General features: G+C 37.9%; 1 protein-coding gene across 2 annotated transcripts in view; it reads left to right on the top strand.

The window, feature by feature from the left end:
* The window catches only part of AGMO (alkylglycerol monooxygenase), a 197,904-nt gene that overhangs the window by 10,334 nt on the left and 173,367 nt on the right, over positions 1 to 14,203 (top strand). For both annotated transcript variants that reach the window (XM_084510966.1, XM_084510967.1), the window contains exon 3: positions 8,498 to 8,649. In XM_084510966.1, the coding sequence (XP_084367092.1) occupies positions 8,498 to 8,649 (152 nt within the window). The remainder of the gene's footprint in view (positions 1 to 8,497; positions 8,650 to 14,203) is intronic.

Raw genomic sequence — 14,203 nt, 5'->3', positions numbered from 1 at the left:
GAATTTCTCCAAAGTGGTGTTGAGCATCAGAAAGGAATGAGAAAATGTTTTTTGGATAGTTCATGCTATTATGCACTTCAAAATTGCTCATCAGCAATAACTGAATCAAAGGAGGATAGAGTTTGTTTCTCCTGTAAACCAGTATGGTTCAATTCTGTATGTGACCTGGATTTTAAATAATTTTTCCGCAGAAGAAATACTGAAGAAGCAGTTTCACGTACATATTAGGCCAACACTGTGGCCAAATGAAGGACCCTTGCCTGATTTGTACTTCTGTTTGAATATTCTTGCCTCTGATCTTTCTCTCCCCTTTTGCTGGCATCAGCATTTGTGTTACCCTGTGCTGAAGTGGCCCAGGAAATACATCCAGCACCACCACGCCCTCCCCCCTCCCCCCATCATACTAACCTGGATCAGCTCTTACCATGGTTCACAAAATCTTGTACCAGAACAAAAAAATGAGCATGGAAAAAAAGCAGTCAGAGGTGCAGGATAACACTCAGTTCTTTTGTAATATTACAGAGTTATCCACATAAAATGTATGTAAAATTGCAGTCTGAAAACAGAAGCTTTCAGTCCTTAATAGTAGTAGTGTGCAGAACTGATTAAAATGCATTTGTTTCAAATTAGTGCAAGCAGTTCACAACCCCATAGAGCTGGCATTGTCTTTGACAAAACAAAATACTCACCTTCATGGATGCATCCATTTAAAGTATGTCCTGGCTTCCTGATAAATCTACTAGTACTTCAGTACACTTATGAATGCAGAAAATTATAAGCTCGTAAATTAGTGACTGCATCTCTTAAAAGAAAATTTGATACTTGCAGTGTCTTGTAAATCATATTTCCACTTCAAGACTTATTAGCTAAATTTTTCTCTCCACATCTGCTTGAGTAAATCTTTGGACAGATGTTTACTTAGAGAATGGTCAGATGTGTTGCTTCTGATCCAGCTGCCCCCTCAGATCTGCCAACATAACTGCACATTTAATTGCTCCCTAACCTGGTCCTGACAAAGTGATCCAGCTAAAAGCAGAAACAAAAGCCCCCCAAGAACTATAAAAGAGGTGTTTAAGCTCAGCTGCATTCATTTTGACAGAGCAGGGTCAGGGAGCAGCTATGCATGCAATTATGCTGGCAGGTCTGATGGTTGGTAACCACCAGACTTTGGGCAGTGATGAGCAGATGGGGCCAAACTGGAAAGGTAATCACTTAACCTGGTTAAATTGCAAGTAAGGCTGCTGTGCCCCTACACCAACTGAACTTCTAGCTACTGCACTTCTGTCCTTTCTATGCTCATTTACATAGTCGTTCCTTTATCTTGTACTGGTTCATGTGTTTATCCGATCCTGTGCTAAGGTTCAGTTCAGTAATGTGCTATTTCAGTTCAGTAAGGTGCTATTTCATTTCAGTATAGAAGCAATAAGGTTTTTGCTTAAAGCAGAAACAGGCAGGCAAATGTGACTGGCAGCCAGCAGCTAGGCTGGCTTAGGCTCCACTGAAACTGCAGACACCAGCATGCCTGTAGCAGCTAGTTATGGCAATTTAGACACTACCTGTCATTAGATGTTTCCATAAAATAGTATTTTAATAGGTGACAAGTGTGAAGAGATAGAATCAACTCATCACCCCATTCCTCCCACTCTTCAAATAGTGTTTTGTAGTTATATGTTTCATAAGAATATACTCCTGACTGCACTGTCCAATATACTCTGCTAATTGTTTCCACATTTTGCCAAAGGTCACAGCCCTCACAGCTCTGTCAGAAGAACAGGTTTAGCAATAAGTCACTAATTCTCCATAGGTAAAGCAGTCAGAGTAGGATAAACAGCTTCAGAAAGTGGGTAGTGCTGTGCACTGGAGCTGGCAATGCTTTCAGCAGGCAAACCTGACTCTGGAAGGGAATTCTCTAACTTAATTTAGTCAAGCTCGTGACAGGGACTGTCTGCATGAATGATCTTTGGTCTAATTCCCTTTTTTGTTGAGCTGTTCCATCATCAACGAATTGAGTGGGATCAAATCAGTAAAGGCTAGGTTAATTAATCCATGTAAGGGTTACTATCATCTTAGTGAATCAATTTAACACAGCTTTATAAAATCAGTATAAGCTACACTGTGCTTTGGACAAATTCAAATCTAGCTGTGCCCATAAAAGATGTTAAAGCTTCCTGCCTGCTCACTGACACCTCCCTGCTCCCCTGTTACTATCTCTCACCTTCTGTCAGTGGTGAGTCCTCCCCTGGCCATATCAGCAGCATTACCTTCAGGGCATTAAAATGCATAACTTTGCAGCCCTGGTTCATTTTGTTTGAAACGTGCTGGAAAGCACCTATGTGAGCAGCGCTGCTGGCACAACACAGGAGTACCACCTAGCAGCTGTGGACAGCCTGGCGTGTGTAGTGTGCTACTTTTTGGTGATGACTAAAGCAAGCTCTGAGCCAAAATTTAGAACTCTGGAGTTTCTAATGAAATGATGTAAAAGCTACCAAACATTAAAGAGCAGAATTTAGGAGACAGACTTGGGAGAGTCAGGATATTCTCAAACTAATTGACTGAAACAACTGGTAGTCCCTACTATAATGTTCAAGAGCTTGCCATGTTTCACACAAGCCTGTCAGAAAGCCAATTACTCTTTTAGGTTCTAACCTCTTACATTGAGACAGCTGTTTGCAGAATTCATATTTGTCTACATCTTCAGTGTTGCATTGTTACTTATTTTCTAGACGCTGGACCCAGTAAATGTCTCAGCGATTTTGTGAATCTTAGAGCCCAGTTTCACACCTGCTATGTCTCTAGAAACAGAAACAAGCTGTTAACATTTGTTCTCAGATACATTTGTGCTCTTATATGAAAGTACAGACTGTTAACTGAATTTACCCTTATTAAAAATATGTTATTTATTAAGTTCCATAATCAGAGGCTCACAAAATATACCAATTTCCAAAGCCCATTAAATGTTGCATATATTTTATTCTGTATTTCTGTATTATTCACTAAGATAAATGCATGAAAACTGATGAAATTTATTTTTTTTTTAAGCCCTCTAATTCTAAATTGTCTAGAGTATTCTTCTTACTAAAGTACTTATCTGCTAAAAGATATATTAAGTTTAAATCAGGATTCCACTAGATGGAGCACAGGGGTAGCATTTTTAAAGCTGGCCAATGTAGTTTGGTGGGATGATAGTTATGGAAATCAGGGAAAAATCTCTCTTTATGATTCTGTAAATCAGTGTTACAGAACAGAAGATAACAGACTTGTACCACTGCATATAAAATGGACAAAGGCAAACTATGTCTATAGAAGTTCAGAAGTATTACAGAAGTTGATCACTAGAAAATCTTACACAAATATTTCTTCTGATTCCATCATTTAATGTGCTATGATGTGTCACTGAAGCTATTTCACTATATTTTTACAGACTATTGGAACAGTCATCTGTTATCACTTTCTTTGTTCTAGATAATTTTAGAACAAAACAGGGTTGAATTGACCTCATAACTTCTGCTTATACATGACCTTTGAGAATATAATATGCTTTCTGCTAATCTAACTCAAACCTTAATGCAAATTTGCTGACTTCAGTGGAACAGTCACTATTCTGCAAGTAAGAGAGATCAAAATCAGATTCTTTATTGAAAAAATGCACTAAGTAAGCATTTGTATTACACTTGTATGTTGTTATTTATACAAATATTAAAAAGTCAGGTCTGTTCCCTCACAGAATGTTCTAGAATCTCCCAAGATTGTATATCCTGAATTTACTAGAACACAGTTTGCTGTTCAGTGTGCTGGGAAGGTATAAATATGTCTAAAGAAATGACACTTCCATTCTTATAAAGGTAGAAAAGTAAGCTACAATGACAGAAACTCAGCTGTACTGAAGGATTTAAACTAGTATTTGAAACCTTTTAAAGATAATTTGTAATTAAATTTACCATAGGAGTGCATATAAACTTAGGGCAAGAGGTATTACTACCATGGGTTTTATTACTAAAGGGAGTGGAACTTTTCATGAAAATATTTAAGGATTTAATCTCAGATTTTTGATTGATTGCTTCTTTATGTCTGAAAGAGCAAAGCTAAATGATGTGACATAATTGATATAGGCATGACTTTTTAAGAAGCATGACAATGACATTTATTCTTTTGCTTTCAAAGCCCGTTGTTTCATGTTTAATTCCACCCACTAACAGAAATTAATACTAGTCTCAAGTTGGAGGATAAAAAGTGAAGTGCAGCAGGAACAGGGCTGGTGAAGAAAAGGTCAGCTCTGTCAGATGAAATCTTATGTAATACTGCACCTAATACAGCTAGGGATACCAAACTCACCTCTATTTTATTTCTTTTTGCATTTATAGTTTTTTGTTTTTTTTTTTTTCTTCTTGAGGAAAAGTGGAAACTGCATTATTTAGACTAAAATACCAGGGAAGAAAGCCATACTGAGGAAGAGGAGAGGCTTTGATTCAGCTTTTGTCTGGTGGGAACATTTTCTCAAAATGTAGGTGCTATTTCCTGTAATCAAGGGCTTTCCAGAGTTTGATAATCATTTCCCAGCTGTATCATTTTGGTGAATTATTTTTTAGCCTTGGGTTATTTCATGACTGGTTTTGCATATTAAGAATAGGAGAGGATCGTATTCATCTTGATGATAGAAAGCAGGGAATAGAACTCCCACAGCTCTTTCTCCCCTTCCCTCTACCTTGTGAAAAGTTTGGCTTTGAGCTAAAGCGTGAAAAAAGCCTTGACTGCAGTATGTCAGGCGTATTTCAGCTCGATTTGTGTCAACCCTAATAAGTCAGCTGACAAGGTAATAAACTGGGTGTCTGTTCAAGACCTGGCACCTGTACAGGAAATAAAAAGGGATTTCAGTTGCAGGAAGGTTTGCTTTGTTTTGCAAATGGACATTTTCTCAAGGCTCCTCTACCTCCTTCCCCCTTCTTCTCTTTACTGAATTCTTGTTATCAAAATGTTTATTTCAATTGTGACTGGAGCTAGTTTTTCATCCTGAAAAGAAAGCTTTCTGAGTGTCATTGGAAATGGAAATCCTTATACTTTCCACTCTGAAACAAAGGCTTACAGAGCATTTAATTATTCATGTATCCTTCTGTTACGTATATGGCCTGAATAGTTTCCAATTACAGAGTAGAAACTGCCGTTGTTCAACATTTTGAAACTTTACATTGATGTAGTATGCATCAGGCTGGGAAAAATGACTTTGTTTAACCCAGAGAAACAATGTATATGTAATATCTCACTATTTTTAATGATAATATAACCTTGTGACCGGGGTGTCTCAACGTGTTTCCTCCTGTGTCTGACCTCCAAGGATGCAAGTCTGTTACAGCTCCTGAGAGCTGACCTTTTGTAGGTCCAGCTGTAGAGTTGTGTTTTTAGCTCAGGGGACCCAGGATGAGTCCCAGTGTGATGCGAGGGAGTGTCTGCAGCAGTGACGAGCCTGAGTTGTTTCCCTGGGGTCTTCGCTTTCAACACACAACTCTTCCTCCATGCTCAGAGGAGAGACAGCACCTATTGTTCCCTGATCCTTTTCACTTTTGGAGACTGTCCTGGGGACCATGGAAGAGTTCCCCTGAAAATTAATTTCAGGTTCTAAGGTTGATCTGTGAGGTGGAGGAAGCAAAACAGGATCTGACATTCTTTGCAAGGGGTCAACTGTGTGTTCATCTAGTTGAGTTTTCTTCACCTTTTCCATCTTTCATTATTCCATTGGGATCTACTGTAAGTAGATCTTCATGTCCACATGGAGAGTTCATCTCCCAGAATTTCCTTCTTGGACTTTTTTAATTAGAGGAAGTGATAATCTGACCCGGTGGAAGGAGAAGGGGGAAATGGTTTATTTTAAATAGTATATCATATATAAATATATATCATATATAAATAATAAATCACCTTTAAGTAAAACATGTACAATTTTTAGACACAGCAAGATGAAAAGCCTCTCTCAGTCAAAACAGTTGCAAAAGTGCATTCTTTGCACATAGTAAGATTTTTTTTTTTCAGCAGAAATATTCAAAATCCAAGATAAATCTATGTAATGTGTATAATAAGGCTTTCTATGCAGTATATGTGTTCTAGGATTCATTACTCCTTATGCAGAAGATTGGGCTAGATGACAAAAGTCCTACCTATCTGCTTCTGTCATATTTATGGTTAAAAACTTACTTTTAAATGAGGAAAAAGTTTTCTTAAGTTCTCTTCAGTGTTTTCAAGAAGTGAAAATGTAGCTTGAGGGAGAAAAAAGGGGCAATATAAACCTTTAAAACTCCAAGTGAACTTTCAGAATCTAATTGAATGCAAGCTCTGGACTTTCCTATCTATCACACTGTAAATTTTTTTAAAATACTTACCTAAGCAACTCTTCTTTCTCCAGCATTGCATAGTGATATGATGGATTACTCCAAATTAATTACAGTAATCAGCTAACATTATGTTCTGTAGAATTATGATTCAAGCATGAAGGAAAAAATAAGCAAATGCTGACTTCTACAGCAAATTATACATATAAAAATGTGTTGTGAGGTTAGCTCAAGTTTTACACTTTGGCCTTAGCTTGTGGAAAAAAAAATGAAAAGACTCTAGGGTGAAATACAAAAAGCTGATCAAAAATGGAGGAAATGTACCCGTTCACATATCTTTGGATGTACTGCAAAGGCATTATATGTTAATAAAAGCAAAAGAATAAAGTAAGAAAACAGTACCTAATAATAACTGATACTATATGTTGCAAAAGGTGTTTTAAATTTCCTGGTCATTGAAAAGATGTCAAGAAATGCCCATTTCTTTGTGTTTGAATAATATCAGCTCCCTTCTGACCTGTTGTGAAAGTGCTTGAGAATTTATACCAAACTTTACAGATGCCTCATGAGGTGAATTGCAAAAATCTGGTTGGACACATATAATCTTCTTTAAAAATATTTACAGAAAACAGCTCTTATGAAAATTAAACATGTTCCAGGTGTGTATGGCCCAACTTCTGGGCATAGCTCAGTTGTTTTTGAAGTGGCAGATACACCTGCCTTTGCAACTCAAGAGAAATTCTTCATCTGCCAGCTAACAAAATGAAACTGTGTTGGTTTTGTTGTGTTTTGTTTTTGTTGTCTGAGATAAACTGAGATGTTTGTAGTACATGTAGGAATGAGCTAGTTGCAGGTACGATGTGGTAGCTGTCTGTGGGGAAAACATTAGTTCTTGTCTTCCCAAGCAACAACTCCTTGTAAGGTTTCAGCTTCTTAAAATAATATGGTGGGTGTGGTAATGTTTTGCTTGTTGCCTAGTATTGGGAACTTGGAATTTTCAACTGACTTTGTTCCCCATTAATAGATAAACTATCATCACAGTCTCAAAATGTTTCCTTCTAATATCATTCAAAATACCATTATGGGAAAAAGTGCTAATGCTGGGATCATAAAAGTACTGAATGGATGTTTCTGCAAAAATATGGAGGTGACCAAAAAGTGAAGTGAGAGCATGGGGGATGGTTCATAAGCTGAAGCAGTGACATTTTCTGAGGTTCCTTCATGTTTCAGTGCAGCTCCCCAAAAAAAGACAGTGCATGGCCAGATTATTTTCAGGGACATACAACACAATTCTCACAATTCTGCGTTACTAGTAGGTGTATCTGAATTTTTTCATGTGCGTGAAACAAGTTTTTGAAGGAGAAGGAGTATAATATCTCCTCCTTTAGTCTTGCAGGTTCAAGTATTTTGGGGGCTTTGCAGTAAACTAAATCACTGAAATCATCCGTATCAAAAATAATCAAGCTGAAAAAGGAGGTGGCAGGGGGGAAGGGCGTGGTGGTGAAACAAGAATTGGGAAGAAGCGTCACTGAATTAGAAATGAGCAGACATGGACAGACACATGGCATCCTGAATATGGGCTCCCATGCCTTCATTGTGACAGTCCTGGTATTAAATCCCACTGGATGCTGAACTCAGCTGACTAACCAGAGAAGAAACTATCCCTAAGAAATTGGAGAGGAGGAAGTCTCTCCCTTCAAGTGACACTGAGCTTAAACTGTAACAAATAACTTCTCGTACTCATCCTCAGTCCCATATCAAACTTCATCATATTTACAATATTATTTAAAAAGTATTTTACCTTACTTATTTTACACTACATTACGGTTAGTTTTTGAGAATGATTGCCACTAAACTTCACTTCTAACTTGCAAGTTAGTAAGGATGGGTTTTCTCTAGACCTGTGAGAACGGGAACACTGCACAGCACAGACTGTATAAGGGTTTCAGCATACGTAATGCAAAAATGCAGGTGGTGAGTGGCTGATCTTAAAATCTTCACTGCCCTGAAGCAATGGTACTACTGAAGTTAACAGTGAAGTTAACTTGACAAAGATTGTGGAACTTGGGCAGTGTTTATATGCTTTACAAAAAGACTCCCAATAGTAAATATACAGTAAAACAGTTCTGTAATTGCAGTTGACAAAATTATTGATAACACTCTTTGTCTCTCTATTTCAGTGTTTTATTCAGAAGTGTCGACTTAATTAGTTATATTTATGTATGGAATAACTACCGACTCTTTGAACTGCCCTGGGACTCACCATGGACATGGTATTTGACATTCCTGGGAGTGGACTTCGCATACTACTGGTTTCACCGCATAAGTCATGGTAAGAGTTAGAGTTTTTCCTGTATTAAAATACAAATGGTGTTAATTATTATTATTTATTATAATAATTATAATTGTTATTTATTTATGAATAAAGTGAGGTATTTATTTTCATTTCTATACTTAATCAACTTTAGGTGCTCTCTTTCCAAAGTTTAGCAGAGATTTACTTGTACTTTGAGTATGGAAAACAGTCTGTACATCACACTTTTATGCAATAGATATAGTTTTGTGAAAAATAAAAAAATAATAATAATAAAAAGGAGTATCTCTTGGCTAGTAGCACCACAAAAGAAAAACAAGATGTATCACAGAAAAAATTATAAATAAATGAAATTTATGATAAATAAATAAAATTTGTATGGCATAGTATCCTTTTGTGCCTGTATGGAAAATACAGCTTCATACAAAATGGAGGGGAATCAAAAGCAAGGTAGCCAAAATAATGACAGGACATCTGGCTAACTTCCTCTGCTTCTCTGTATATATATTTAACATTCAATTATTGTTTAACTGACAAATGAATGAAAGTGGTTCTGCACTTTATATATATAGATATAAACATACATACATTTTATACACACACATATATATGCACATATATTTATAAGTTTTTTAGCAATTCTGTCTGCAATTAATACTTGACTTAAAGGTGATCAGTCTTTCTTTTTTTTTTTTTTTTTTAAAGAAGTACATTACTTGCTCTTATATATGAAAATATAGATTTTAGAAAGGATTCAACTGTTACTTATTGTAAATGGTTGTAAATTGTAAATGTAAATCGTGTGCCAGTTACTTCTGTTCATGTGTATTCTGAAGATGTAATAATATTGATCTGTCTGTTTATCCATTATATATTCCTCTTACTGACAACACATTTTTGCTATAGCCATTTGTATTCAGTGCACAGATGAAATAATGCTTTGTATCACTCCTAATTTTGGATCTGATCTAAAGTCTGTAGCAATGAAATAAGTATCTCTTTATTGTTTAAGAGACTTTGGATGGGGCTTCTCAAGGCAGCATGCCCATAGCCCACAGAAGCTGTGAAGTCTAGTAACAAAAGTTAATGTAATGCACTTTCAAAAAGGGAAAACATTTTGATGCCAGTAGGTCAGTGGTAAATGTGGAAGTGGGTGAGAAATGAGTGTGAGCTTCTGGGGGGAGGTAGGAAGGGTCCCTTCCGGGTGGGGAGAACAATACAGGGTGGGTACAGGGGGACAACAATGGTGTGAGGGGACGGGTCTCACAAGGGGACATGGTGGGAGGTGAGGAAGTTGGGGGGAGCTGGAACAATGTGCCGGGGGGACATCACAGCCGGGAGCTGGGAGCCCTGCGTGGGCGTGCGCGAGACTGGGAATATGCTTCAAGAACAATGACATTAACAGTGCTGGCAAGGCTGCAACTTTGGGCTGAGAACTGGACCAAGGTGGGAGGATATTCCTGTATTTTTAAGAAAAAAATAAATAAATAAATACCTGAGAGTGTTAGAAAATCAGTAGCCTTGCTCTACTTTCACCAGATTCAGTGGTAAAATTCCCACTGCAAGAGAAAGGAGCAGGATCAGCAATTCTGAATTCACTCTCATCTGCTTTTCTATATTTTGAGAGGAACATTGGGACTGTGCACTTTGAAATGAATCACTCTGGCCATTTTAGAATTAAAATCCAAAACAAGTCTCTTAGTATGTAGTGAAGTCGTGGAAACCACAAAACAAAATGTTGTCCATGTCTTAAAAAGGTCAGCACTGAACTGTTCTGTAAATGTTAATTTAGTCTTCTGGGGGTTGCAGAAATGTTTCTTGCTGTCAGGTCTGTGCTGCTCAGCAGGGAACTGATGCAACATTATAGAATAGCGCTTAAAATGAAGGTTTTAGCTTAACTGACAGCCTTATTTCTGATCAAGCGATGAAATCTGTAACAGGGTAACACAGCTGCAAAAGTCAACTGCTTCAGAAGTTGGAAAGGAGAATTTGAATGGAGGAGATGCTTTTAAAATGCAAAGTGTAGTTTACTGGAAAATACCTCTGTGATTTGAGAAGTGGAGGCACTGGAACAATCTCTACTACAACTGGACAAACGAGAAAATAACAGGGCCTGGTGATTCAGGCTTGGATCCCAGAGCTAAGTTAAAAATTAATAGCATATGTATATCCCAGGAAATTCAAGCTGTGTGGACTTATGTGTGGGGATGTAAATAATAACACTAATTGTTTCAAACTGAAGAACTTAAATTCAGATGCATTTTCAGGCTGTTTATTAGTACTCAAAATAATTTTGTTACAAAGCATCGTCATTGTATAGCTTTTCCTATCTCTAAGCAATTATTGGATAACACAAACTCCTGTCTACTTACTATCTTATTTTTATGTTGTCCATCCAACAATTGGATTGTTTGTTCTGCTATTTGAAAGAATAGTCTGAAAGTATAAACTTCTTTCTGTAGTACTTCTTTCTACTGTAGTAGAAACCCTAATATACAGATTCAAGCTTTTACCCTGTGCTTGGGAATCTATCTTTTCCTCTTTGCTTCTATGTGTGTAATAGCTATTATCATAAACTGAAGTTATACAGCAACAAGAGGAAGTATTTTCAGGTGTGATCTCATTTTTTTAAAGGATAGTTATTCTAAGTATGTGCTTGTATTTTCCATTGTTTGCAGTAGCCACTAAAAAGTTAGAAAATAAAATGTTTCACCACTTATTCCAGCATTCTTCTGGGCCTGATCCAAAAGCCATGGCAGTCAATGGGAATGCTTAGTTAGACACTGTTTTTTTTCTTGGTGTTTTAATGAATTTATATATCACCGTAACTTTTCCTTTTGTTTCAATAAAAAAACACTGCTTACAGTGATACTACTGAAGAAAGTAAGCTGTAAAATATCAGGTCTTTTCTTTTCTTTTCTTTTCTTTTCTTTTCTTTTCTTTTCTTTTCTTTTCTTTTCTTTTCTTTTCTTTTCTTTTCTTTTCTTTTCTTTTCTTTTCTTTTCTTTTCTTTTTTTCTTCTCTTCTCTTCTCGGGGGGCGGGGGAGGGAGAAGGGGGCGAAGAGGATATGTGTGGGTTTAGGGAATTTTTAACAGATATTTTAATCTAGCATATATGGATCACTCCTCAAGCTTCCTCTCCAGGTGCAGAGTCCTTGCAGAGTTATTCCTGCTAAAAAGCAGGATTCTCTGGTCCCAGGGCAGTGCAGAGCCCTGGCTGTGGTGGAGCACACCCCTTCCCAAGCTCTGGCTTTGCCGGTACTCCTGTTGCAGACATATGACAGCGGCAGTAAGGAATTTAGAGGCTCTGTAAACTAATTTCTTCAGCAGCCACACCTTTTAATCAGGGAAGGAAATCTAGAGACTTCCAGATCCATGCAAAAAACAAGGGAGCTGTCACTAATGGATACGCTGCTGCTGAGCAGTGGATTTTGTGGTCAGTTTGGGGACCCTTCAGTTTTCAGGCCCTGGGAGAAGTTCTCTGGGTTTGGCAGGCAGCAGGTTCAGAGAGCCTGTCTCTTTTTAACAGCAGATTCCAACACCTCTTCTTTTGTTCTCCTTTACTGCTGGGGAATTTCCATTGCTTAAGTGTCCCTCCCCTCAGACAACCTGGGAGAAGTGAGTTTCCTTCAGCTGGGCCAACCTCAGCAGCAGCTGCATTGTTCTGCCAGGCCCTAGGCGGCCCGTGTCAGCCGTGCGCGCCCATTGTCCGCTGGCGGCTTCCAGCCGCCGTGAGGGATACGTGACAGGGTCCCTGTCAGCAACAGGCTGAGCCAATATCAGTTGATGCTTTGAGTTATGTGCAGAGCGTGTAAAATAGACCTCGGCTGATAAGTATATCCTAGCTGGATTCCCCAGCTGCTACATACAGTTTTGAGTTAACGGCCCGTCTCTTAATATTTCTCTGTTTATTTATGGTGGGTGAGAAATAAATTGGGCATATTCTGGAGAAACAGTCTTTGAGCTCTTCAGATTCCTCCAACCCACAGGACTGACCATTTGGCCAGCACTAGGTTCTGAAGGATCAGCAGACACAGGAGAAACTCTAAACGTTCATTTTGATTTTGCCCCTCAAAAGGCTGTGCCTGGGATCTGTAGCAAAATGTCTCAACTGAGGATGCTGAGGAGGATTTCTTTTTAAGATTTCCAAGAATCGGAAGCTTTAACTTTCAAAAATTCAGCAAGGCAGGAGATGAGAATGTGGATTTCCCTTAGCTTTATTTACACATGACTTACATAGCTTCTACCTCTCCCAGTAAACATCTTTACTTAGAGCCTCATAGAGAATTTTTTTTTCAGCAGCAGAACTGCCTGCAGAAGTTTCTGGCTATTCTTCCCTACACTACCCAGCCAGTTCTGAAAAACTTTCTGTAAGGTGACTATACATGTACAATCACTGAAAAAATAGTTCATTAAAAAAAAAAAAAAGGGGGGGGGGGGGCGAGGAGGTGGGATATATTGGGTTTTTCTTTTAAACAATGAGAAGCAACAACTTGGTTCAGTCATCATGGGGTCAACTTAGCTATGGGGCAGGAACTGCCCAGTGGTCAAGGACAGACAGCATAAACCAGATTTGCTGGTGCAGAATCTGTGGGATAACTGGAGACTTTGGGAAGAGCAGAGAAGTATTTTCTGTGTCAGTAGTACAGAGACAGGTACCTCATCTCATCAGGAACCAGAGTGATCCACTTGTGGATAAATAAGAGCAGGCAACGTTCATGATTCATGCTGTCAAAATGATGGGAAGAGGTGAGAATAGAACCCATTCCTATTCTTTCAGTTAGTTATACACATAGCCTTCAGAAATAATACTAATATGTTAGCACATTGGACACTAGTGCAATGGTATGTTTGCTATTAAGTAAGAAGATGAGTTTGAACTTTCAAGCTTGTTAAAGGAAAAGACAGCAGGGCTTAAAATCTTTTCAGCATTTACATTTACCACTCATTTTTGGAGGGTATATTGGAATCATATGATCACACTATCTTTATTTATCGGATCCATTCCTGCCTTTGAAGTGCTCTTTTCCATCTGCATTTTATAATGTGCTTGTCTGAAGTCAGTATATCAGAATGGACTTGTTAAGTAGATTTTATATTAAGAATTGATAGTATATTGAAATAATTTTGGATTTAAAGAACTTTAGTTTTATGGCAAATTCATTATAGTAAAATGATGTCTGACTTTTGTTACTGGGAACATGGTCAGAAACACAAGGTTTTCTTTTCAGAAAAACCTGTATTCCCCTAGAAATGCAGTAAATGAGCATGTTCTTTTACATGTCAAAGGCTTCATTAGGGGGGACAAGGGAAAGGCTGGTTAGTGTTTTTTTAAGCTTGTTCTTGCATGTGGCAAAATGTCACTGTTTACCTGACTAGCAATTCAGAGTTACATTGATTACCCAGAATGAAACAAATTTAATTCCACCCCAATGAAAGATGAAAACAAAACAAAAACAAACAAACAAACAAAACATACAACAACCAAAAAAACACTTTGGGGAACTGTCAAGTGACTGAATGAAGTTCTGCTCTTTTTCTTGTCACAGCTTGTGCTGATTGCAAGGGGAAT

This window comes from Aythya ferina (assembly GCF_964211825.1).
Source record: "Aythya ferina genome assembly, chromosome: 2".
Classification (NCBI taxonomy): Eukaryota; Metazoa; Chordata; class Aves; order Anseriformes; family Anatidae; genus Aythya; species Aythya ferina.
The sequence above is the reverse complement of the archived record's forward strand: the minus strand, read 5'-3'. Positions and strand labels throughout refer to the sequence as shown.